General features: G+C 45.2%; 2 protein-coding genes and 1 long non-coding RNA gene across 3 annotated transcripts in view; 2 read left to right on the top strand and 1 right to left on the bottom strand.

The window, feature by feature from the left end:
• Positions 1-37: 37 nt before the first annotated feature.
• Positions 38-11,085, bottom strand: LOC310921920 (TOX high mobility group box family member 4-like; the record flags this gene model as incomplete). The annotated part of the gene is made up of 8 exons (XM_083882178.1): positions 11,046-11,085; positions 9,695-9,763; positions 8,494-8,727; positions 6,531-6,824; positions 3,501-3,782; positions 1,720-1,791; positions 115-620; positions 38-41 (listed from the first exon to the last, which is right to left on the bottom strand). Exons 1-8 carry the CDS (start codon positions 11,049-11,051, stop codon positions 38-40), a joined length of 1,467 nt encoding a protein of 488 aa, XP_083738304.1. The 5' UTR covers positions 11,052-11,085.
• Positions 11,086-11,870: 785 nt separating this feature from the next.
• LOC310921931 lies at positions 11,871-16,338 on the top strand. The gene is made up of 4 exons (XR_014592240.1): positions 11,871-12,603; positions 12,724-12,960; positions 15,637-15,698; positions 16,257-16,338. It is a non-coding gene; the product is annotated as an uncharacterized lncRNA (long non-coding RNA).
• Positions 16,339-17,730: 1,392 nt separating this feature from the next.
• Positions 17,731-21,785, top strand: part of CHD8 (chromodomain helicase DNA binding protein 8) — a 68,727-nt gene continuing 64,672 nt past the window's right edge. The window contains 3 exon segments of the mRNA XM_083882212.1: positions 17,731-18,388; positions 19,306-19,671; positions 21,109-21,542. Coding sequence (XP_083738338.1) covers positions 17,810-18,388; positions 19,306-19,671; positions 21,109-21,542 — 1,379 coding nt within the window. The 5' untranslated portion in view covers positions 17,731-17,809.

The raw sequence follows: 21,785 nt of genomic DNA, 5'->3' as shown, positions 1-21,785 counted from the left end.
ATGGCCTGGAGGGGGGGAGGGGGCGGGTGCAGGACGGTCACCTGCGGGGCGGGGGAGGGGCTGGCCCCGCCCCCCGCCCCGCCCCCCGCCCCTCCCCCTCCCGCGGGGGGGTGCTGGGGTGGGGGAGGGGCCATCTGCTGCAGGGGCGGGGGCGGGGGGGGAGGGGCGGGGCCCAGCACGGCGCGGGGGGAGGGGCGGGGGGGCGTGGCCAGGACGGCGGCGGGAATGACGGTCACCACCCCTCCCCCACCCCCCGGGGAGGAGGCCACGCCCCCTGACGTCACCACGCCCCCCGCCGTGACCACGCCCACCGTGGAGGCCACGCCCCCTGCAGGGACGACGCCCCCTGACGTCACCACGCCCACAGAGGAGGCCACGCCCCCTGACGTCACCACGCCCCCTGACGTCACCACGCCCCCCGAGGAGGCCACGCCCCCCAGGCCCGGGGGGAGGAGCTTGGGGATGATGATCTTGGTGATGGTGGGCGGGGCCGGGGCGGGGGGAGGGGCGGGGCCCGCGGGAGGGGGGGAGGGGCCGGGGGGGGGAGGGGAGGAGCTGGAGGGGGCGGGGGGAGGGGCCGCGCTGGGGGAGGGGTCCGGCTCGGGGGGGTCCGGAGAGGTCTGGAAGAGAGAAAAACAAAATCATTAAAAATAATAATAAAAAATATTTATAAAGAAAAATAAAATTATTAAAAAAAAAATAAAAAAATTATTTATGAAGAAAAATAAAATTATTGAAAAATTTTAAAAAATTATTTATAAAGAAAAATAAAATTAAAACTTTTTTTAAAAAATTATTTATAAAGAAAAATAAAACCATTATAAAATAACAATAAAAATATTTATAAAGAAAAAATAAAATTAAAAATAATAAAAATATTTATAAAGAAAAAAAACTATTAAAAAAAAATTTAAAAAATTATTTATAAAGAAAAAATAAAATTATTAAAAATAATAATAAAAACATTTATAAAGAAAAATAAAACTATTAAATAATAATAATAAAAAATATTTATAAAGAAAATGAAATTATTTAAAAAAATAAAAAAATAAAAAGAAAAATAAAATTATTCTAAAAAATTTTTAAAAAATTATTTATAAAGAAAAATAAAACTACTAAAAAAAATTAAAAAATATTTGTAAAGAAAAATAAAATCATTTTTAAAAAATTTTAAAAAACTATTTATACAGAAAAATAAAATTATTAAATTTTTTTTTCAAAAAATTATTTATAAAGAAAAATAAAACTATTAAAAAATGTTAAAAAAATTATTTATAAAGAAAAAAATATTAAAAAATTATAATGAAAAATATTTATAAAGGAAAATAAAATTATTAAAAAATAATAATAAAATATATTTATAAAGAAAAAATAAAACTATTAAAAATAATAATAAAAATATTTACAAAGGAAAATAAAAATATTAAAAAACAACCATAAAAAATATTTATGAAGAAAAAATAAAATTATTAAAAATAATAACAAAGAATATTTATATAGAAAGACAAAACTATTTAAAAAATAAAAATATTTATAAAAAAAAATAAAGTTACTAAAATAATAATAAAAACATTTCTAAAGAAAAATAAAATTAAAAAAATAAAATAAAAAAGGAAGAAAAAAATAAAAAGAAACAAAAAGTAACTTAAATTACAACCAAAACTATTTTTGAGAGAAATAAAATTATTAAAAAAGACAAAACAATTGATTTTCTGTTACCAGAGTGGCTTTATAGGCCGTGAGGGCCTTCAGGTATTCCTTCTTGGCCGCCTCCGTCTTGCGCTTGTAAACCTGCAATTCGGGGGGAAAAAAGGGCAAGTTTTAGATTTTTTTTGCCCAATTTTTTGCTCTTTTCAAGACAAAATTTTTGAGGTTTTTTTCTCCGATTTTTGGGATTTTTTTTTGCCAATTTTTGGGAAATTTTTTTGCCAATTTTTGGGTGTTTTTTGCAATTTTTGCAGGTTTTTTCCTCGAATTTTTCTTTTTTTTTTTTTTTCCCAACTTTTCATGTTTTTTCTCCCATTTTTTCCCATTCCCAACACCAAATTTTTCGGGGTTTTTTCCCGATTTTTTTTTTGTTTGTTTTTTTTCTCCCAACTTTTGGAGGCTTTTCCCCAATTTTTTGGGACTTTTTCCCCCCCAATATTTTTAGGGTTTTTTTTCCCCCAATTTTTGGGTGTTTTTCCCCAATTTTTTGAGGTTTTTTTGCCCTAATTTTTACTGTTCTCAACCCAGAATTTTTTGAGTTTTTTTCCCCATTTTTTGGTCATTTTTATCCCATTTTTCCCCATTTTTTCGCCGTTTTTTCACCAATTTTCGTCATTTTTTAACCAAATTGTATCTTTTTTTCCCCATTTTTTTCCCTCACCTGTTTCTGCTCTTCTCTCACGGATCTGACCCCAAATCCCCCATTTTTTCTCATTTTTCCCCATTTTTTTGGCCGTTTTTTGCCATTTTTCCGCCATTTTTTCACCGATTTTCCCCATTTTTTCACCGATTTTCCCCATTTTTCCTCCTTTTTTTCCCCATTTTTTCCCCATTTTTTGGTCATTTTTATCCCATTTTTTTGGCCTATTTTTGCCATTTTTTCGCCGTTTTTTCACCAATTTTTGTCATTTTTTCACCAAATTTTGTCATTTTTCCCCCATTTTTTTTTCCCCTCACCTGTTTCTGCTCCTCCCCCACGGATCTGACCCCAAATCCCCAAATTTCCCATTTTATACCCATTTTTTGGTCATTTTTATCCCGTTTTTCCCAATTTTTTGGCCGATTTTCGTCATTTTTTCACCAATTTTTGTCATTTTTTTGCCATTTTTTCACCGATTTTCCCCATTTTTTTTTTATTTTTTTTCCCCTTTTCCCCCCATCACCTGTTTCTGCTCCTCCCCCAGCGAATCCCACATGGAGGCCACGATTTTGGACACCTCCCCGAAGGTGGCGTTGGGGTTCTGGCCCACCCCAAACCCCCATTTTTATCCTGGTTTTTTTGTCCTTTTTTTCACCATTTTTTCATGGTTTTTTTTTTCATTTTTTCCCCATTTTTTTCTCTCACCTACTCTCATTTTTTGGTCATTTTTATCCCATTTTTCCCCCATTTTTTGGCCGTTTTTTGCTATTTTTTCCCCATTTTTTCACCGATTTTCGTCATTTTTTCACTGATTTTCTCCATTTTTTTTCCCCATTCTTCCCCATTTTTTCCCCATTTTTTCTCTCACCTGCTCCCATTTTTTAGTCATTTTTATCCCATTTTTTGGCCGTTTTTCTCCATTTCTTCCCCATTTTTTCACCGATTTTCGTCATTTTTTCACCGATTTTCCCCATTTTTTTTCCTCCATTCTTCCCCATTTTTACTCCTTTTTTTCCCCATTTTTTGGTCATTTTTATCCCATTTTTTTGCCGTTTTTCTCCATTTCTTCCCCATTTTTTCACCGATTTTCGTCATTTTTTCACCGATTTTCTCCATTTTTTTTTTCATCTTTCCCCATTATTTTTCCCCTCACCTGTTTCTGCTCCTCCCCCAGCGAATCCCACATGGAGGCCACGATTTTGGAGACCTCCCCGAAGGTGGCGTTGGGGTTCTGGCCCTTGATGGCGGCCTGGGTGTCGCGGAAGAAAAGCGCGTAGGCCGACACCGGCTTCTGCGGCTCGTTCGGGTCCTTCTTCTTCTTGGCCTTTTTGGGGGGTTTGGGCCGCCGGGGCGGCTCCTGGGCCGGGGGCACCGCAGGGGTCACCGCAGGGGTCACTGCTGGGGTCACCGGGGGGGACGGCGCCGCCGCAGGGGGCTGAGGAGGACAAGAAACAAGGAAAAAATTAGGAAAAATCAGAATTTTTGGAGGAAATTTGGAGGTTTTCGGAGGAAAATTGGAGTTTTCGGAGGAAATTTGGAGTTTTTTTGGGGAAATTTTAAGTCTTCGGGAGGAAATTCTGAGTTTTGGGAGGAAATTTGGAAGTTTTTTTGGGGGAATTCTGAGTTTTGAAGGAAAATTTGGATTTTTTTGGGGCAAATTTGGACATTTTTTGGAGAAAATTTGGAGGGTTTTAAGGGAAAATTCGGAGTGTTTTTGGAAATTCTGAGTTTTAGGGGAAATTTTGAGTTTCGGGAGGAAATTTTGAGTTTTGGGGAAAATTTGGTGATTTGGGGGAAATTTGGAGATTTTCGGGAAAATTTGGAGGTTTTTTGGGGAAATTCAAATGTTTTTGGGGGAAATTCTGAGTTTTGGAGGAAATTTGGAGATTCGGGAGGAAATTCTGAGTTTTGGGAGAAATTTTGAGTTTCGGGAGGAAATTCTGAGTTTTGGGAGAAATTTGGAGGTTTTCGGAGGAAATTTGGAGTTTTTTTGGGGAAATTTTAAATTCTGGAAGGAAATTTTAAGTCTCGGGGAGGAAATTCGGAGTTTTTTGGGGGAAACATTAAAAATCAGGAGGAAATTTTAAGTTTTGGGAGGAAAGTTCTGAGTTTCGGGGGAAAATTCGGAGTTTTTTTGGGAAAATTTGGGAATTGGGGGTTTTTGAAAGAGACTTTTGGGTTTTGGGGAAATTTTGGACATTTTTTGGAGAAATTTGGAGGTTTTTTGGGGAAATTCTGAGTTTCGGGAGGAAATTTGGAGGTTTTTTGGGGAAAATTCGGAGTTTTTTTGGGGGAATTCTGAGTTTTGAAGGAAAATTTGGAGGTTTTTTTGGAGGAAATTCTGAGTTTTGAAGGAAAATTTGGAGGTTTTTTGGGGAAAATTCGGAGTTTTTTAAGGGAAATTCGGAGTTTTTTGGGGGAAATTTGGAGGTTTTTTGGGGGAAATTCTGAGTTTTAGGGGAAATTTTGAGTTTCGGGAGGAAATTCTGAGTTTTGGGAGAAATTTGGAGGTTTTTTGGGGAAAATTCGGAGTTTTTTTGGGGGAATTCTGAGTTTTAGGGGAAATTTTGAGTTTTGGAGGAAATTTGGAGATTTTTTAGGGAAATTTTAAGTTTTCGGGGGAAAATTTGAGTTTCTGGGGAAATTTGGAGATTTTTCGGACGAAATCTGAAGTTTTTTTGGGAAAATTTGGAGGGTTTTTTTGGAAATTCGGATTTTTTTTGGGGAATTCTGAGTTTTGGAGGAAATTTTGAGATTTTTGGGGGGAAACTTTGAGTTTTGGGAGAAAATTTGGAATTTTCGGAGGAAATTTGGAGGTTTTTTGGGGAATTTCGGAGTTTTGGGGGGAACATTTTAAGTTTCGTGAGGATATTTTGGGAATTGGGGGTTTTTGTAAGAGAATTTTGGGATTTTGGGGCATTTTTTGGGGTTTGGGACAAAATTTTGAGGTTTGGGAGGGGTTTTTAGAGGGAATTTTCGGGCCTTTTTGGGGGTTTGGGATTTTTTTGGGGAAATTTGGAAATTTTTTGGGGGAAATTTGGAGGTTTTTGGAGGAAATTTGGAGATTTTTTAGGGAAATTTTAAGTCTCGGGAGGAAATTTTGAGTTTTGGGGAGAATTTGGGGTTTTGGGGGAAATTTGGAGGTTTTTTGGGGAAAAATCGGAATTTTTGGAGGAAATTTGGAGGTTTTTTGGGGGAATTTTGAGTTTCGGGGAGAAATTTGGAGTTTTGGGGGGAAATTTTAAGTTTTGGGAGGAAATTTGGAGTTTTTTGGAGGAAATTCAGAGTTTTTTTGGGGAAATTCTGAGTTTCAAGGGGAAATTTGGAGTTTCGGGAGGAATTTGGAGATTTGGGAGGAAATTTTGAGTTTTTTGGGAGGAAATTTTAAGGTTTGGGAGGAAAATTGGTGTTTTGGGGGAAATTTGAAGATTTTCGGGAAAATTTGGAAGTTTTTGGGGGGAAATTTAAAGTCTCGGGGGGAAATTTTGAGTTTTGGGAGGAAACTTTTAGGGGCTATTTCGGGTCATTATTTTGGGTGTTTTTGGATTATTTTGGGCCATTTTAGGTCATTTCGGGCTATTTTGGGTTATTTTGGGTGGTTTTGGATTATTTTGGGCCATTTTGGGTCATTTTTTTGGTCCATTTTGGGTCATTTTACACATTTCAGGCTATTTCAGGCACCTCTGGGCCATTTTGGGTGATTATTTTGGGTCATTTTGGACCATTTTGGGTCATTTTTTTGGGCCATTTTGGGTCATTTTGGATATTTTGGGTCATTTTGGGCCATTTTGGGTGGTTTTTTTTGGGCTATTTTGGGTTATTTTAGATATTTTGGGTAACTTTGGGCTATTTCAGGTAACTTTGGACCATTTTGGGTGATTATTTTGGGCTATTTTGGGTCATTTCGGGCTATTTTGGGTTATTTTGGGTGTTTTTGGGTCATTTTGGGCCATTTTGGGTCATTTTTTTGGGCCATTTTAGGTTATTTTGGATATTTCAGGCTATTTCAGGCACCTCTGGGCCATTTTGGGTGATTATTTTGTCAGATTTTGGGCCATTTTGGGTCATTTTTTTGGTCCCTTTTGGGTTATTTTGGCTATTTCAGGCCCCTCTGCCCCATTTTGAGTTGCTATTTCAGCAGATTTTGGTGTATTTTGGTGTTTTTTTCCCATTTTTCACTCACCCTCCTGAACTCCTCCATCTCCTCCTCCTGCATTGACCCGGCCGGGGAGGGGGCGGGGCTTAACCCTCGCTCGGGGCTGGTGGGCGTGGCCTGGGCAGGGGGCGTGGCCTGAGCCGTGGCCCCGCCCCCCAGGCCCAGCCCCAGCTGCGAGCTCAGCTCCGATTGGTCGATGGTGGTGAGGGGCGTGGCCAGGGGCGTGGTCAGGAGGGTCCCGGGGCTGAGGGCGCCCAGCGGGACCTCGATGGTCACGGGGGCCGGGGGCCCGAACTGGGACCCCATGGGGGGCTCCAGCTCCTGAAAAACACAAAATTACAATTAATTAACCCAAAATCCCTTTGATTGACACCAAAATCCCTTTGATTGACCCCAAAATTGGGGGGTTTGACCCCAAAATTGGGGCTCAGGGCACCCAAGGGCCCGAACTGGGACCCCATGGGGGGCTCCAGCTCCTGCAAAACACAAAATTACAATTAATTAACCCAAAATCCCTTTGATTGACACAAAAATCCCTTTGATTGACCCCAAAATTTGGGAGTTTTGACCCCAAAATTTGAGTGTTTGACCCCAAAATTGGGAGTTTTGACCCCAAAATTCAGGTGTTTGACCCCAAAATTTGGGCTCAGGCTCCTAAAAACACAAAATTACAATTAATTAACCCAAAATCCCTTTGATTGACCCCAAAATTGGGGGTTTTGACCCCAAAATTTGGGTGTTTGACCCCAAAATTCAGGTGTTTGACCCCAAAATTGGGGCTCAGGCTCCTAAAAACACAAAATTACAATTAATTAACCCAAAATCCCTTTGATTGACCCCAAAATTGGGGGGTTTGACCCCAAAATTGGGAGTTTTGACCCCAAAATTGGGGGTTTTGACCCCAAAATTTGGCCTCAGGGCACCCAAGGGCCCGAACTGGGGCCCCATGGGGGGCTCCAGCTCCCGAAAAACACAAAATTACAATTAATTAACCCAAAATCCCTTTGTTTGACCCCAAAATTGGGGTGTTTGACCCCAAAATTGGGAGTTTTGACCCCAAAATTGGGGGTTTTGACCCCAAAATTTGGGTGTTTGACCCCAAAATTCAGGTGTTTGACCCCAAAATTTGGGTGTTTCACCCCAAAATTGGGGCTCAGGCTCCTAAAAACACAAAATTGCAATTAATTAACCCAAAATCCCTTTGATTGACACCTTAAAAAGCTCAAAATCCTTTTGTTTGACCCCAAAATAAATCAGTTTTGGGGGTTAATTCCCCCATTTTCAATCTATTTTCTTCACCAGAATATTGTGGTTAATTCCCCCATTTTTTGGCTGTTTTTCCCCATAATTTTTGGGTTTAAATTCCCCCATTTTCAGCCCATTTTTCCCATAATATAGGAATTAAATCTCCTATTTTCAACCTATTTTTCCCCATAATATCAGGATTAAATTCCCCTCATTTTCAGCCCATTTTCCCCCCATTTTAATGGGATTAATTCCCCCATTTTCAGCCTATTTTTCCTATAATTTAATGATTAAATTACCCCATTTTCAGGCGATTTTCCCCCCATTTTAATGGGATTAAATCCCCCATTTTCACCCTATTTTTTCCCATTTTATTTGGGTTAAATCCCCCCATTTTCAGCCCATTTCCCCCCCATTTTATTTGGATTAAATCCTCCATTTTCACACCATTTCTCATATAATATTTGGGTTAAATTCCCCCATTTTCAACCCATTTTCCCCCCATTTTAATGCGATTAATCCCCCCATTTTCACCCTATTTTTTCCCATAATATTGGGATTAAATCCCCCATTTTCACACCATTTCTCATATAATATTTGGGTTAAATTCCTCCATTTTCAACCCATTTCCCCCCCATTTTAATGGGATTAATTCCCCTATTTTTCCCCATAATTTCGGTATTAAATCCCCAATTCCCCCCACGATTTTCAGGTTAAAAAATCACCATTTTCCCCCCCAACTGACCATGTTGAGGAGCCCCCCGGGCTGGTCGATGACCCCCATGGGGGGCAGCCCCACGGGCACGGGCAGCTCCAGCCCCCCCACGCCGTAGGGGGCCGGCCCAAAGGGGGGCTCGGGGGTCCCGCCCCCCTCGGGCAGATCCTCAAAGTGCCCGACCACGGCCAGGGAAGGGTCCGAGTCCAGCGGGATCGGGGGGATCTCGAACTCCTCGTCGCCCAGGCTGGGCGTGTGGAACGTCTGCGGGGGGGAAAAATAGAAAATTATTGAATTTTGGAGTGAAAAATTGGGGTTGGGGGCGTGGGATTGGGGGTTTGGGGGAAGAATTTTGGGGTTTTGTAGGTAAAATTCATATTTTTGGCACCAATTTCCGGTATTTTACCCCCAAATTTCAGTATTTTACCCCAATATTGGGTTTTGCTTTAATTTCCAGTGTTTTAAACTAAAATTGGAGGTTTTTGCAGCAATTTCTGGGGTTTTGAAACGAAATTGGAATTTTTTGCGCCAATTTCCGGTGTTTTACCCCTAAATTTCAGTGTTTTACCCCAAAATTGGAGCTTTTAACCTCAAAATTCTGGTGTTTCGAACCAAAATTGGGAGGTTTTGTGCCAAAATTCGGTGTTTTACCCCCAAAATTGGAGGGTTTTGTCCCAAATTTCATAGTTTTACACCAAAATTGGGGTTTTTTGCACCAAAATTTCAGTGTTTTACTCCAAAATTGGAATTTTTTGTCCCAAATTTCAATACTCGACCACAAAATTGGAGGTTTTTTCCCCCAAATTTCAGGGTTTCACCACAAAAAAAAAAGGGGGAAAATTTTTTGCTTCTATTTTTGCTCTTTCTTGTGGGATTTTCCCTTTTTTTTTTTTTCCTCCCGTTTTAAAGAATTTGCTCTTAATTTTTTTAATTCTAAATCGAAATTTAAAAATCCTAATTTAATTTTCAATCCAAAAAAAGTAAATTTTACCCTTTAATTTTCCCCCCATTTTGTGGGATTTTTTTAGTGGTTTTTTTTGTGGAATTTTTCATCATTTTTTCTCTATTTTGACCAATTTTTTTTACATTTTTTCCCCAAATTTTCCACTTTTTTTACATTTTTTCCCCAAATTTTCACCATTTTTCCCCCCAAACTCCCCCATTTCCTCCCAGAAATGGAGATTTTTGGGGAATTTGCCCAAATTTTCCCTTTTTTCCCCCAATTTCTCACCTCAGCCCCGCTCAGGAAAGGGTGAGAGGCTCCAGTGATGGTCAAATAGTTGTCGCTGCCTCCGGGGAACTGCAAAAAATTCCAGGGATTTAATTCAAATTCCTCCTTTTTTATCTTTTTTTTTTTTTTTTTTTTCATTTATTTCCCCTTTTTTTTCTGATTTTTCTCCAATTTTTTCCTCATTTTTTTCATGATTTTTTCCCTTTATTTTCCCCTTTTTCTCATTTTTTTCCCCTTTTTCCCTAATTTTTTCCTAATTTTTTCCTCATTTTTTCCAATTTTTTCCCTTTATTTTCCTCTTTTTCCCATTTCTTCCCTGATTTTTCCCAATTTTTTCCTGATTTTTTTCCCAATTTTTTCCTAATTTTTTTCCAATTTTTTTGATTTTTTTTCAATTTTTTCCCATTTTTTCCTGATTTTTTCCAATTTTTTTCTGATTTTTTCCCCATTTTTTCCCCTTTATTTTCCCTTTTTCCCCTGATTTTTCCCACTTTTTTTCCTAATTTTTCCCAATTTCCCTTTATTTCCTCTTTTTTCCCGATTTTTTTTCCAATTTTTCCCTTTTTTCTCGCATTTTTTCTGATTTTTACCAACTTTTTTTCCCCTTTATTTTCCCATTGTCTCCTGATTTTTCCTCAATTTTTTCCTGATTTTTCCTTATTTTTTCCTTTTTTCCCCCTGATTTTTTCCCCAATTTTTCTCCTTTATTTCCCATTTTCTCCCCTTTTTCTCTCATTTTCTCCCCATTATTTCCCATATTTTCCTCACACCAAACCCATTTTCTCCCTTTTTTTCCTCATTTTCCCCTCACACCAAACCCATTTTTCCCATTTTCTCCCTTTTTTCTCTATTTTCTCCCCTTTTTCCCCTCACACCAAACACATTTTTCCCATTTTCTCCCTTTTTTCTCTATTTTCTCCCTTTTATTCCCCATTTTCCCCTCACAACAAACCCATTTTTCCCATTCTCTCCCTTTTTTCTCCCCATTTTTTCTAATTTTCCCCTCACACCAAACCCTATTTTTCCCCATTTCCTCCCTTTTTTTCCCCATTTTCCCCTCACACCAAACCCATTTTCTCCCTTTTTTTCCCCATTTTCCCCTCACACCAAACCCATTTTCCCGCCATTTTCCCCCTTTTCCCCTCACACCCCCCATTTTTCCCGCCATTTTTCCCCCCATTTCTCCCCATTCCCCCTCACGCTCCTCCCCCTTCACCCCAAACCCCCAAAATCCCCATTTTTCTCCCCAAACTCTCCCCGCTTCCCCCCAACTTCACTTTATGCCCATTTTTTTCCCATTTTTCCCCATTTTTGCCCATTTTTCCCCTCAGACTCGCGGCCCCCCCCTCACCTCCATCGCGCCGCCGCTGCCGCCCCCCCTCCCCCCCCCAGCGGAAATCCCGCCTTTTTCCTCACGCCGCCACTTCCGCCTTTCCCACCATAGAGACCAACACCAAAAACAGCTCATTTAAACAGCAAAAAATCCCCTCAATCTCCTCTAGGCTGGCCTTAAAGACATTTTGTGCTGTTTTAAACAGATTTTAGCGCGTTTTGATGATAAATAATAAGGTGGGGGGGGTGTTTATTAACGTTGGAGGACTGTGGGGTGTGGCTAGAGCGGCACCCGGAAGCGGAAGTGGAGGAGTAAAAGGAAGGGAGGGGACCATAGAGAGGAGGGAAACGGAAAAGGCGGAGCCTGGACCGGAAGTGGGCGGGGCTCCAGCGGGCCGGGGGCGCGCGCGCGGCGCGGGCGGTGCGTCATCGGCGGCGACGGGAGGGGGGGGGAGGGGTGGGCGGGGGGGGGGAGGGGGGAGGGGGGGCAGACCTGAGGGGGGGGAGGGGGGAGGGGAAGGGGGAACGGGGCAGAAATTTATTTTTTGGGGGAGATTCGGGAGGATTCGGGGCCGAGCCGGGGGGGGGGAAGGAGGGAAAGGGGGAGGGGAGGTGAGGGAGGGGGGGAGGGGGGAGGTGAGGGGGGTCCGGAGGGAAAAAATGGGGATTTTTTGGGGGGGTTTTGGCGGGAAATCGGGAGGTTTTGGGGGGGATTTGGGGGGGGGGAATGGGGGGGGGAGGTTTAAAGAGATTGTGAGGGGAAATGAGAGAAAAATATAGGAGATTTGAGGAGATTTTGAGGGGAAAGGGGAGAAAATGTGGAGGTTTGGGGAGAAATGAGGAGATTTGAGGAGATTTGGGGAGAAATGAGGGGATTTTGGGGGGAAATCGGGAGGATTTGGGGGGTCTCCGTGGGGGGGAATGGGGGAACAGGTTTGAGGATATTCTGAGGGGAAATGAGAGAAAAAAAATAGGAGATTTGAGGAGAAATGAGGGGATTTAGGGAGAAATGAGGGGATTTGAGGAGGTTTTGGGGAAAAATGAGGAGATTTGGGAAGAAATGAGGAGATTTTTGGGAGGTTTTGAGAGGGGAAATGGGGGGATGAGATTTGAGGAGGTTCTGAGGGGAAACGAGGGAAAAATGAGGAATTTTTGAGGAAAAATGAAGATATTTGAGGAGAAATGGGGGGATTTGAGGAGAAATGGGGAGATTTTGGGGGGTTTTGAGGGAAAATCAGGAGGTTTTGGGGGTCTCGGTGGGGGGAAATGGGGGATCAGGTTTGAGGAAGTTCTGAGGGGGAATGAGAGAAAAATTCAAATGTTTTAGGGAGAAATTGGGGGATTTGAGGAGGTTTTGAGGGAAAAGGGAGAAAAATGAGGAGATTTGGGGAGGAATGAAGAGATTTGAGGAGTTTTTGAGGGAAAAAAAAAAAGGAGATTTGGGGAGAAATCTGAAAAATTTGGGGTTAAATCAGGAAATTTTGGGAAATTCAGGAGATTTTGAGGTAAAGTCAGGAGGTTTTGAGGGTAAATCAGGAAATTTTGGGGAAATTTTGGGAAATTCAGGAGATTTTGGGGTGATTTTGGGAAAATCAGGAGATTTTAGGGTTAAATCAGGAAATTTTTGGGAAAATTCAGGAAATTTTGGGAAATTCAGGAGATTTTGGGGTGATTTTGGGAAAATCAGGATATTTTAGGGTTAAATCAGGAAATTTTTGGGAAAATTCAGGAAATTTTGGGGAAATTTTGGGAAATTCAGGAGATTTTGGGGCAATTTGGGAGATTTTTGGGGGGATTTGGGGAAAATTCAGGAGATTTTGGGGGTGCCTGAGAAAGCCCCGCCCACACTGACCAAGCCCCGCCCCTTTTCCAGGACCCTGCGCTCCCCATTGGCCGGCGGCGGGTGACGTCATCGAGGGCGGCACTAATCACAGGTGAGTGGGCGGGGCCAGCCCGGGGGGGCAGGGCTTGGTCACCCCCAAAATTCCCGAATTTTAAACCAAAATTCTGAAATTTTTAACCCAAAATTTTATATTTTCCACCCAAATTTCAGGCCTGGATCCCAAATTTCTGAATTTTTAACCCAAATTTCCACGTTTTTAACCCAAAATTTTGTGTTTTCAACCCTAAATTCCATTTTTTTCACCCCAAAATCCAGACTTGGATCCCAAATTTTGAATTTTTAACCCAAATTTTCATGTTTTTAACCCAAAATTTTGTGGTTTCAACCAAAAATCCCATTTTTTTTAACTCAAACTCACACTTGGATCCCAAAATTTTGGTTTTTTCGGCAGAAATTTTCATATTTTTAACCCAAAATTCCATTTTCTAAACTAAATACCAGACTTGGATCCCAAAATTCCGGATTTGGCTCCCAAATTTCCGAATTTTTAACCCAAAATTCTGAGTTTTCCACCCAAAATTTTGTATTTTTAACCCAAATTTTGGGCTCGGATCCCAAATCTTTGAATTTTTTAACCCAAAATTTTTTGTTTTCAACCCAAAATTTTATATTTTCAACCCAAAATTCTGTTTTATTGACTCAAAATTCTGTATTTTTAACCTAAATTTTGGTATTTTTACCCCAAAATTTTGTATTTTCCACCCAAATTCCAGGTTTGGTTCCCAAATTTCTGATATTTTAACCCAAATTTCCTTTTTTTTAACCCAAAATTCCGAGTTTTCAACCCAAATTCTGGCTCAGAACCCAAATTTCTGTATTTTTAACCCAAGTTCCAGACTTGGCCCCCAAATTTTGAATTTTTAACGCAAAATTCCGAGTTTTTAATCCGAATTTCTGAATTTTTAACCCAAAATTATGTTTTTTCAACTCAAATTTGAGGCTCAGACCCCAAAATTTTGTATTTTTAACCCAAATTTCAGGTTAGAATCCCAAATTTTGAATTTTTAAACCCCAAATTTAATTTTTTAAGCCAAATTTTCTTTTTTTTTTTTTTTTAACCCAATTTTTTTTTCACCCCAAATTTCAGGTTTGGATCCCAAATTTCTGAATTTTGAGGGGAATTTTCTGGAATTTGGAGCCAAATTTATTTTAAAATGTGAAATTTATTTTTTTCCACCTTTTTATCACCAAAAATCAAAAGTTTGAGGAAAAAAAAAATCTGCTTTTTTGTGATTAAAAACCTGAATTTTGAGGGAATTCAAATTCAGAACCAAATTTATTTTAAAAATGGGAAAATTTGAGATTTTTAAAGGGATTTGAGGCCAAAATTGTTAAAAAAAATGTTATTTAATTAAATTATTGTTTAATTTCTGCATTTTTACACTTTTTGGGACCATTTAATGCCTTTTTTAACCTTTAAAATCCAATTTTTGGGCTTTTTAAGGTCACGTTTCTCAAATTAATAATTTTTTAATTTAGTTTTTATCATTTTGTGACTTTTAATTCCAATTTTGGGCCAATTTAATCAATTTTTGGGACTTTTAGTCCATTTTTTGCCATTTTTTAACCCTTTAATCCCATTAAATTCAATTTATTTCGGATAATAATGAGAAAAATAAGAAGTAATAATTAATTTTAATTAAATTAAGTTAAAATTTGGGGCATTTTATTGAACTTTGGGACATTTTAACCCAAATTTTAACAAACTTGGGACATTTTAACACTAATTTTGAGGTTTATTATTGAAATTTGGGGAATTTTAATTCTAATTTGTTGAAATTTGGGGAATTTTAACCCAATTTTTGGGGCTTTTATTGAAATTTGTGACATTTTAACACCAATTTTAAGGCTTTTTATTGAAATTTGGGGCATTTTATTGAAATTTGTGACATTTTAACTCGAATTTTGGGGCATTTTATTGAAATCCGGGACATTTGAACACAAATTTTTGACCATTTCCTTCATTTTTTTTCCCTTTTAACCCCATTTTTCTCCCCAAACCGCGATTCCTGAGGGATTTTCCCTCCGCGCCGCCTAAACCGCCTCATTTCGAGCCTTTTTTTCCCTCAATTTTATTAAATTTTATAAAATTTCCTTGAATTCTTTTTGAACTCCCGAACCCCGGCCTCGCTTTTATCGCCGATTTTTCTGCTTTATCCCAATCTTCCCTCAAGCGATCCTTCAAGGACAAACCCCCGATCATCCCCAACCCTTTTTATTAATATTTTTATTATTATTTCATTATATTTTAATTATTTTTAATTTTTTTTCGCGTCTGAGGGGAAGGACCCCTGAGGGGGGACAAGATGGCGGCGCCCGGGGCCGCCTTTGGCGCCGCCTGTTTTTTCCCATCAGGCACCGCGCGGCCGCCCCGGCCCCAAGGACCCCTCCATTTATTGGGGGGGCACTTCCGGGGTAGGCGGGCTCAACCCACCTTGCTGGTTGGATTTGAACCAATCACCGCGCGGCGCTGGTGGGGTTGAGCCAATGGGGAGGCAGGAAAGGGGCGGGAAGGGGCGTGGCCGCGGCGGAGGCGGCCGCGCGTTGCGTTGCGCCGCAGCCGCTCCGTGAGGGGCGCCACGAGCGGCCCCTCCCCCCCCTCAGGGGAGATCCCCCCCCCCCCCCTCTTTTCCCTTCCCCCCTTTTTTAATATTTAAATATAAAATAATTTATCGCGGGGGGGGGGAATTTTTTATTCCCTTCACAGGCCTGAAATCTCGATCTTGGTCCCCTTTTCCCCCCCCCTCCCCCTCAGGCGCGGCCGGACAGGTAAAGGCGGGAAAAGGCGGGGGGGGGAGGGGCGGCCTGAGGGGGGTGTGAGGGGAGGGGGAGGGGCGGGAATTAACGGGGGGTTGGGCACTTCCGGGTTGGGGTTTGGGGGGTCCAGTGCCCTTTAAATGGGGCTCCCAGTTTGTCCCAGTTCCCCTTAAATGGGGTCCCAGTTTATCCCATTTACCCCCAAATTGGGGTCCCAGTTTATCCCAGTTTGAGGTCCCAGTTCCCCTAAATTGGGCTCCCAGTTTATCCCAGTTACCCCCAAACTGGGGTCCCAGTTTATCCCATTTACCCCCAAATTGGGCTCCCAGTTTATCCCAGTTTGGGCTCCCAGTTCCTCCCAGTTCTCCCAGTTTGGGGCTCTCCCTTTTCCCCTGGGGTTTCTCAGCCATTTTTTTGGGGGTAAAACCCACAAATTTTGGGGATTTTGGGGTCACTTTGGGGTAATTGTGGGGTAATTTTGGGTATTTTGGGTCATTTAGGGTCATTTTGGGGGGATTTTGTGGATTTTGGGGTCTCCCTGATCCCCCTCCCCATTTTCTCTCCCCACAGCCTGGAGCTCCGGAGCCCCCCCGGCCTGAGAAGAGACCCCCAAAAAAACTCCCCAAAAACTCCCCAAAAATCCCCCAAAAACCCCCCAAAAATCCCCCAAAAAATCCCAAAAAAAATTCCCAAAAAAACCCCCCAAAACCCCAAAAAAAAACTCCTGAAAAAAACCCCAAAAATCCCCCAAAACCCCCCAAAAATCCCCAAAAAAAGTCCCAAAAAACCACCCAAAAATCAAAAAAAAAACCCTGAAAAAAACCCCAAAAATCCCCCAAAAACCTCCCCAAAAAAACCCCAAAATTCTCCCAAATCCCCCCCCAAAAAACCCAAAAACTCCCAAAAAAACCCCAAAAATCCAGGGACCCCCCAACCCCCCCAATTTGGGGTTGGGGACCCCCAAATTCCCCCCAAATTTCCCTTTTTTGTTTTTCTAGACCCCCCAAATTCCCATTTTCAGCCTCGAGATCCCCCAAATTTCCTTTTTTTTGGGTCAAAACCTCCAAAATTTTCAATTTTTAGGGTCAAGAGCCCCCAAAATTTCCTTTTTTTGGGGGTTCAGGACCCTCCAAATTCCCCCAGAACCCCCAAATTTCCATTTTTTGGGTCAAAACCTCCCGAATTTCCATTTTTTGGATTTAAGGCTTCAAAATTTTCCCATTTTTTGGTTCTAAATTCACATTTTTGGGTCGAAACCTCCCAAATTTCCCATTTTTGAGGTCGAAACTCCCCAAATTCCCTTTTTTTTTAATTTTAATTCCCCTCGAATTTTTTTTTTTTTGGCTTTTGTCGATCCCAAATTTTAATTTTTGAGTCAAAACTTCCCAAATTTCCCAATTTTGGGCTTTAAATTCTCTTTTTTTTGGGGTCTAAATTCCCGGTTTTGGTTCAAACCTCCCAAATTTCCATTTTTGAGTCAAGACCTCCCAAAATTCCCTTTTTTTTGGGTCTAAATTCCCGTTTTTTGGCTCAAAACCTCCCAAATTCCCATTTTTGAGGTCTAAATCCCCATTTTTTTATTTAAAACCCACAAATTTCTCATTTCTTGGGGTCTAAATTCCCATTTTTTGGGGTTTGTTGACCCGAAATTTCCATTTTTTGGCTCAAAACCTCCCGAATTTCCATTTTTTGGATTTAAGACTTCCAAATTTTCCCGTTTTTTGGGTCTAAATTCACATTTTTTGCTCAAAACCTCCCAAATTCCCATTTTCCAGCTCTAAATCCCCATTTTTTTATTTAAAACCCACAAATTTCTCATTTTTTGAGCTCCAAATTCCCATTTTTTGGGGTTTGTTGACCGGAAATTTCCATTTTTTGGCTCAAAACCTCCCAAATTTCCCATTTTTTGGGCTCCAAATTCCCTTTTTTTGTTCTCAAACCCCCCAAATTCCCATTTTTTGGGGTCCAAATTCCCATTTTTGGGTTTTTAACCTCCCAAATTTCCCATTTTTTGGGGTCCAGATTCCCATTTTTTGGGGTCCAGATTCCCATTTTTGGGTTTTTAACCCCCCAAATTCCCATTTTTTTTCCCAATTTGGGTTTTTTTTAACCCCTTCCTGGCCATGGCCGACCCCATCATGGACCTTTTCGACGACCCCGCCCTGTTTGGGCTGGAGCCCCTCCCCGAGGACTTGGCCCCGCCCCCTGCCCCGCCCCCTGCGGACCCATTGGCCGAGGCGCTGTGTCTGTCAGGGGCTCTGGCCCCGCCCCCCGGGCCTGACCCCGCCCCCGAGCCGGCCCCGCCCCCTTCACGCTCCGCCCCCCCGGACCCGGAAGTGCTGAGTCAGGGCAATCCCTTCATGGGCGTGTCCGCCCCGGCCCCGCCCCCGGCCCCGCCCACCCCTCCCCAGGCCCCCAAAATCGTCATCCTGAAAGCCCCGCCCCCCGGGGGAGGCCCCGCCCCCCCGGCCACGCCCAACGGGGGCCGGCTCACCTTGGCCAAGGTGTTGGCCCCGCCCCAGATCCGCCCGGGCGTGGCCACAGCGGGGGGCGTGGCCAAAGGGGGCGTGGCTACGGCACAAGGGGGCGTGGCCACAGCGCAGGGGACCCGGCAGGTGAAGCAGCTGCTGCTGCAGCCAATCAAAGCCGGGGGCGGGGCCGGCGCCGCCCTCAAACCCGGGCTGAGCCTGGGGCCCGCACAGGTGAGTCTGGGTGGGGCCAGGTGTGGGGTTTGGGTGGGGCCAGGTGGGGTTTGGGTGGGGCCAGGTGGGGTTTGGGTGGGGCCAGGTGGGGTTTGAGTGGGGCCAGGTGTGGTTCAGGTGTGGTTTGGGTGTGTCCAGGTGTGTCCAGATGAGGTTTGGGTGTGTCCAGGTGTGGTTTGGGTGTGTCCAGGTGTGTCCAGGTGAGGTTTGGGTGTGTCCAGGTGGTGTTTGGGAGGGGCTGGGCGGGACCAGGTGAGGTTTGGGTGGGACTGGGTGTGTCCAGGTGAGGTTTGGGTGGGGCCAGGTGTGGTTTGGGTGTGTCCAGGTGTGTTCAGGTGTAGTCAGGTGTGGTTTATGGGTACCCAGGTGTGTGTTACCTGTCCCAGGTGTGTGTTACCTGTCCCCAGGTGTGTGTTACCTGTCCCAGGTGTGGTTTAGGGTTACCCAGGTGTGTGTTACCTGTCCCAGGTGTGTGTTACCTGTCCCCAGGTGTGTGTTACCTGTCCCAGGTGTGTGTTACCTGTCCCCAGGTGTGTGTTACCTGTCCCCAGGTGTGTGTTACTTGTCCCCAGGTGTGTGTTACCTGTCCCCAGGTGTGTGTTATTTGTCCCCAGGTGTGTGTTACCTGTCCCCAAGTGTGTGTTACTTGTCCCCAGGTGTGTGTTACCTGTCCCAGGTGTGGTTTAGGGTTACTCAGGTGTGTTACCTGTCCCCAGGTGTGTGTTACCTGTCCCAGGTGTGTTACCTGTCCCCAGGTGTGCTTTAGGGTTACTCAGGTGTGTTACCTGTCCCCAGGTGTGTGTTACCTGACCCAGGTGTGTGTTACCTGTCCCAGGTGTGGTTTAAGGTTACTCAGGTGTGTGTTACCTGACCCAGGTGTGTGTTACCTGACCCAGGTGTGTCCCCTGTCCCCCCAGGGCGAGTCAAAGCGCATCACTCTGGTGCTGCAGCAGCCGGGCCCAGGTGGGGCCTCACCTGGCCAACGTCACGTGGTGCTGGGGACCCTCCCCGGGAAACTCCTCCTGCAGGGCGGGGCGGCCACGCCCCCGGCCACGCCCTCGGGGCCCTCCAAGGCCACGCCCGGCTCCGGCCACGCCCCCCCGGCCAAGGTGGTGACCATCCAGCTGCAGGTGCAGCCCCCGGCCACGCCCGGGCAGCCCCAGAAGATCCAATTGGTGCAGCAGGGAGGGGCGGGGCCCGTGGGCGTGGCCCAGGTGCCGCAGGTGGTGGGCGGGGCCGGCCACAGGCTGACGGTGCCGCTCAAGGTGGTGCTGCAGCCACAGGTGAGTCGGGGGCGGGGTTAAGGCTTGGGGGTGTGGTCAGTGTGGGGGTGTGGTCAATTGGGGGTGTGGTCAGTGTGGGGGGTGTGGTCAGTGTGGGGGTGTGGTCAGTGTGGGGGTGTGGTCACTTTGGGGGTGTGGTCACTTTGGGGGTGTGGTCACTTTGGGGGTGTGGTCAGTGTGGGGTGTGGTCAGTGTGGGGTGTGGTCAGTTTGGGGGTGTGGTCAGTGTGGGGGTGTGGTCAGTTTGGGGGTGTGATCAGTGTGGGGGTGTGGTCAGTTTGGGGGTGTGGTCAGTGTGGGGTGTGGTCAGTGTGGGGTGTGGTCAGTGTGGGGTGTGGTCAGTGTGGGGGTGTGGTCAGTGTGGGGGTGTGGTCAGTGTGGGGGTGTGGTCAGTTGGGGTGTGGTCAGTGTGGGGGTGTGGTCAGTGTGGTCAGTGTGGGGTGTGGTCAGTGTGGGGGTGTGGTCAGTTGGGGTGTGGTCAGTTGGGGTGTGGTCAGTGTGCGGGGCGTGGTCAGTGTGGTCAGTGTGGGGGTGTGGTCAGTGTGGGGGTGTGGTCAGTGTGGGGGTGTGGTCAGTGTGGGGGTGTGGTCAGTGTGGGGGTGTGATCAGTGTGGGGGTGTGGTCAGTTTGGGGGTGTGATCAGTGTGGGGGTGTGGTCAGTGTGGGGGTGTGGTCAGTTTAGGGGTGTGATCAGTTTGGGGGTGTGGTCAGTGTGGGGGTGTGGTCAGTGTGGGGGGTGTGGTCAGTTGGGGTGTGGTCAGTTTGGCGGGGTGGTCACTCAAAATGTGGGGTGGTCAGTCAGTTTTGGAGTGGTCAGTTGGGTTTGGGGTGGTGGTCACTCAACCATGACCTCACTGACCACCCACCCCTGACCCCACTGACCACCCACCCGTGTCCTCACTGACCACCTGACCATACTGACCACCCACCCCTGACTTTACTGACCACCTGGCGATGCTGACCACCCACCCCTGGCCTGACTGACCACCCAACCATGGCCTCACTGACCACCTGACCATGTTGACCACCCACCCCTGACTTTACTGACTACCCACCCCTGACCCCACTGACCACTCAACTGTGACCTCAGTGACCACCCACCCGTGTCCTGACTGACCACCCCAGCCATGCTGACCACCCACCCCTGACCTCACTGACCACCCTCCCGTGTCCTGAATGACCACCTGACCTCACTGACCACCCACCCCTGACCCCACTGACCACCCTCCCCTGACCTCACTGACCACCCACCCCTGACCTCACTGACCACCCACCCGTGTCCTGACTGACCACCCACCCCTGACCTCACTGACCACCCACCCCTGACCCCACTGACCACCCACCCCTGACCCCACTGACCACCCTCCCGTGTCCTGACTGACCACCCACCCCTACTGACCGCCCTCTCCTAACGGTCACTCCCTTCTCTCCCCCTCAGGCCGCCTCCTCCAGCGGCGCCGCCTCCACCGGCCTCTCGGTGGTCAAAGTCCTGACTGACCCCTCCCCCACCACCGCGACCCCCACGGCCCCTCCGTCCTCGTCCTCGTCGTCCCGGACCCCGTCAGACGAGAGCCGCAAGCTGGAGCACCAGAAGAAGCAGGAAAAGGCCAACAGGATCGTGGCCGAGGCCATCGCCCGCGCCCGCGCCCGCGGCGAGCAGAACATCCCCCGCGTCCTCAACGAGGACGAGCTGCCCAGCGTCCGGCCCGACGAGGACGGCGACAGGAAGAGGAGGAGGAAGGGAGGGAGCGACCGAGGAGGAGGAGGAGGAGGAGGAGGAGGAGGAGGGAAGGAGGAGAGGAGCAGGAGAGGGAAGGGACAAGGAGGAGGAGGAGGAGGAGGAGGGAAGAGTAAAGGGCGTGGGAAGGCCAGGTGAGTGAGGGGCGGGGTCAGGGGTCGGGGTGGGGGGTGGTCAGCGAAGGGTCGGTGGTCATCAAGGGTCGGTGGTCATCAAGGGTCAGTGGTCATCAAGGGTTGGTGGTCATCAAGGGTGGGTGGTCATCAAAGGTTGGTGGTCATCAAGGGTCGGTGGTCATCAAGGGTTGGTGGTCATTGAAGGTTGGTGGTCATCAAGGGTGGTGGTCATCAAGGGTCGGTGGTCATCAAGGGTTGGTG

The sequence above is a fragment of the Zosterops lateralis genome (assembly GCF_965231275.1).
Source record: "Zosterops lateralis genome assembly, chromosome: 38".
NCBI classification, from domain to species: Eukaryota; Metazoa; Chordata; class Aves; order Passeriformes; family Zosteropidae; genus Zosterops; species Zosterops lateralis.
The sequence above is the reverse complement of the archived record's forward strand: the minus strand, read 5'-3'. Positions and strand labels throughout refer to the sequence as shown.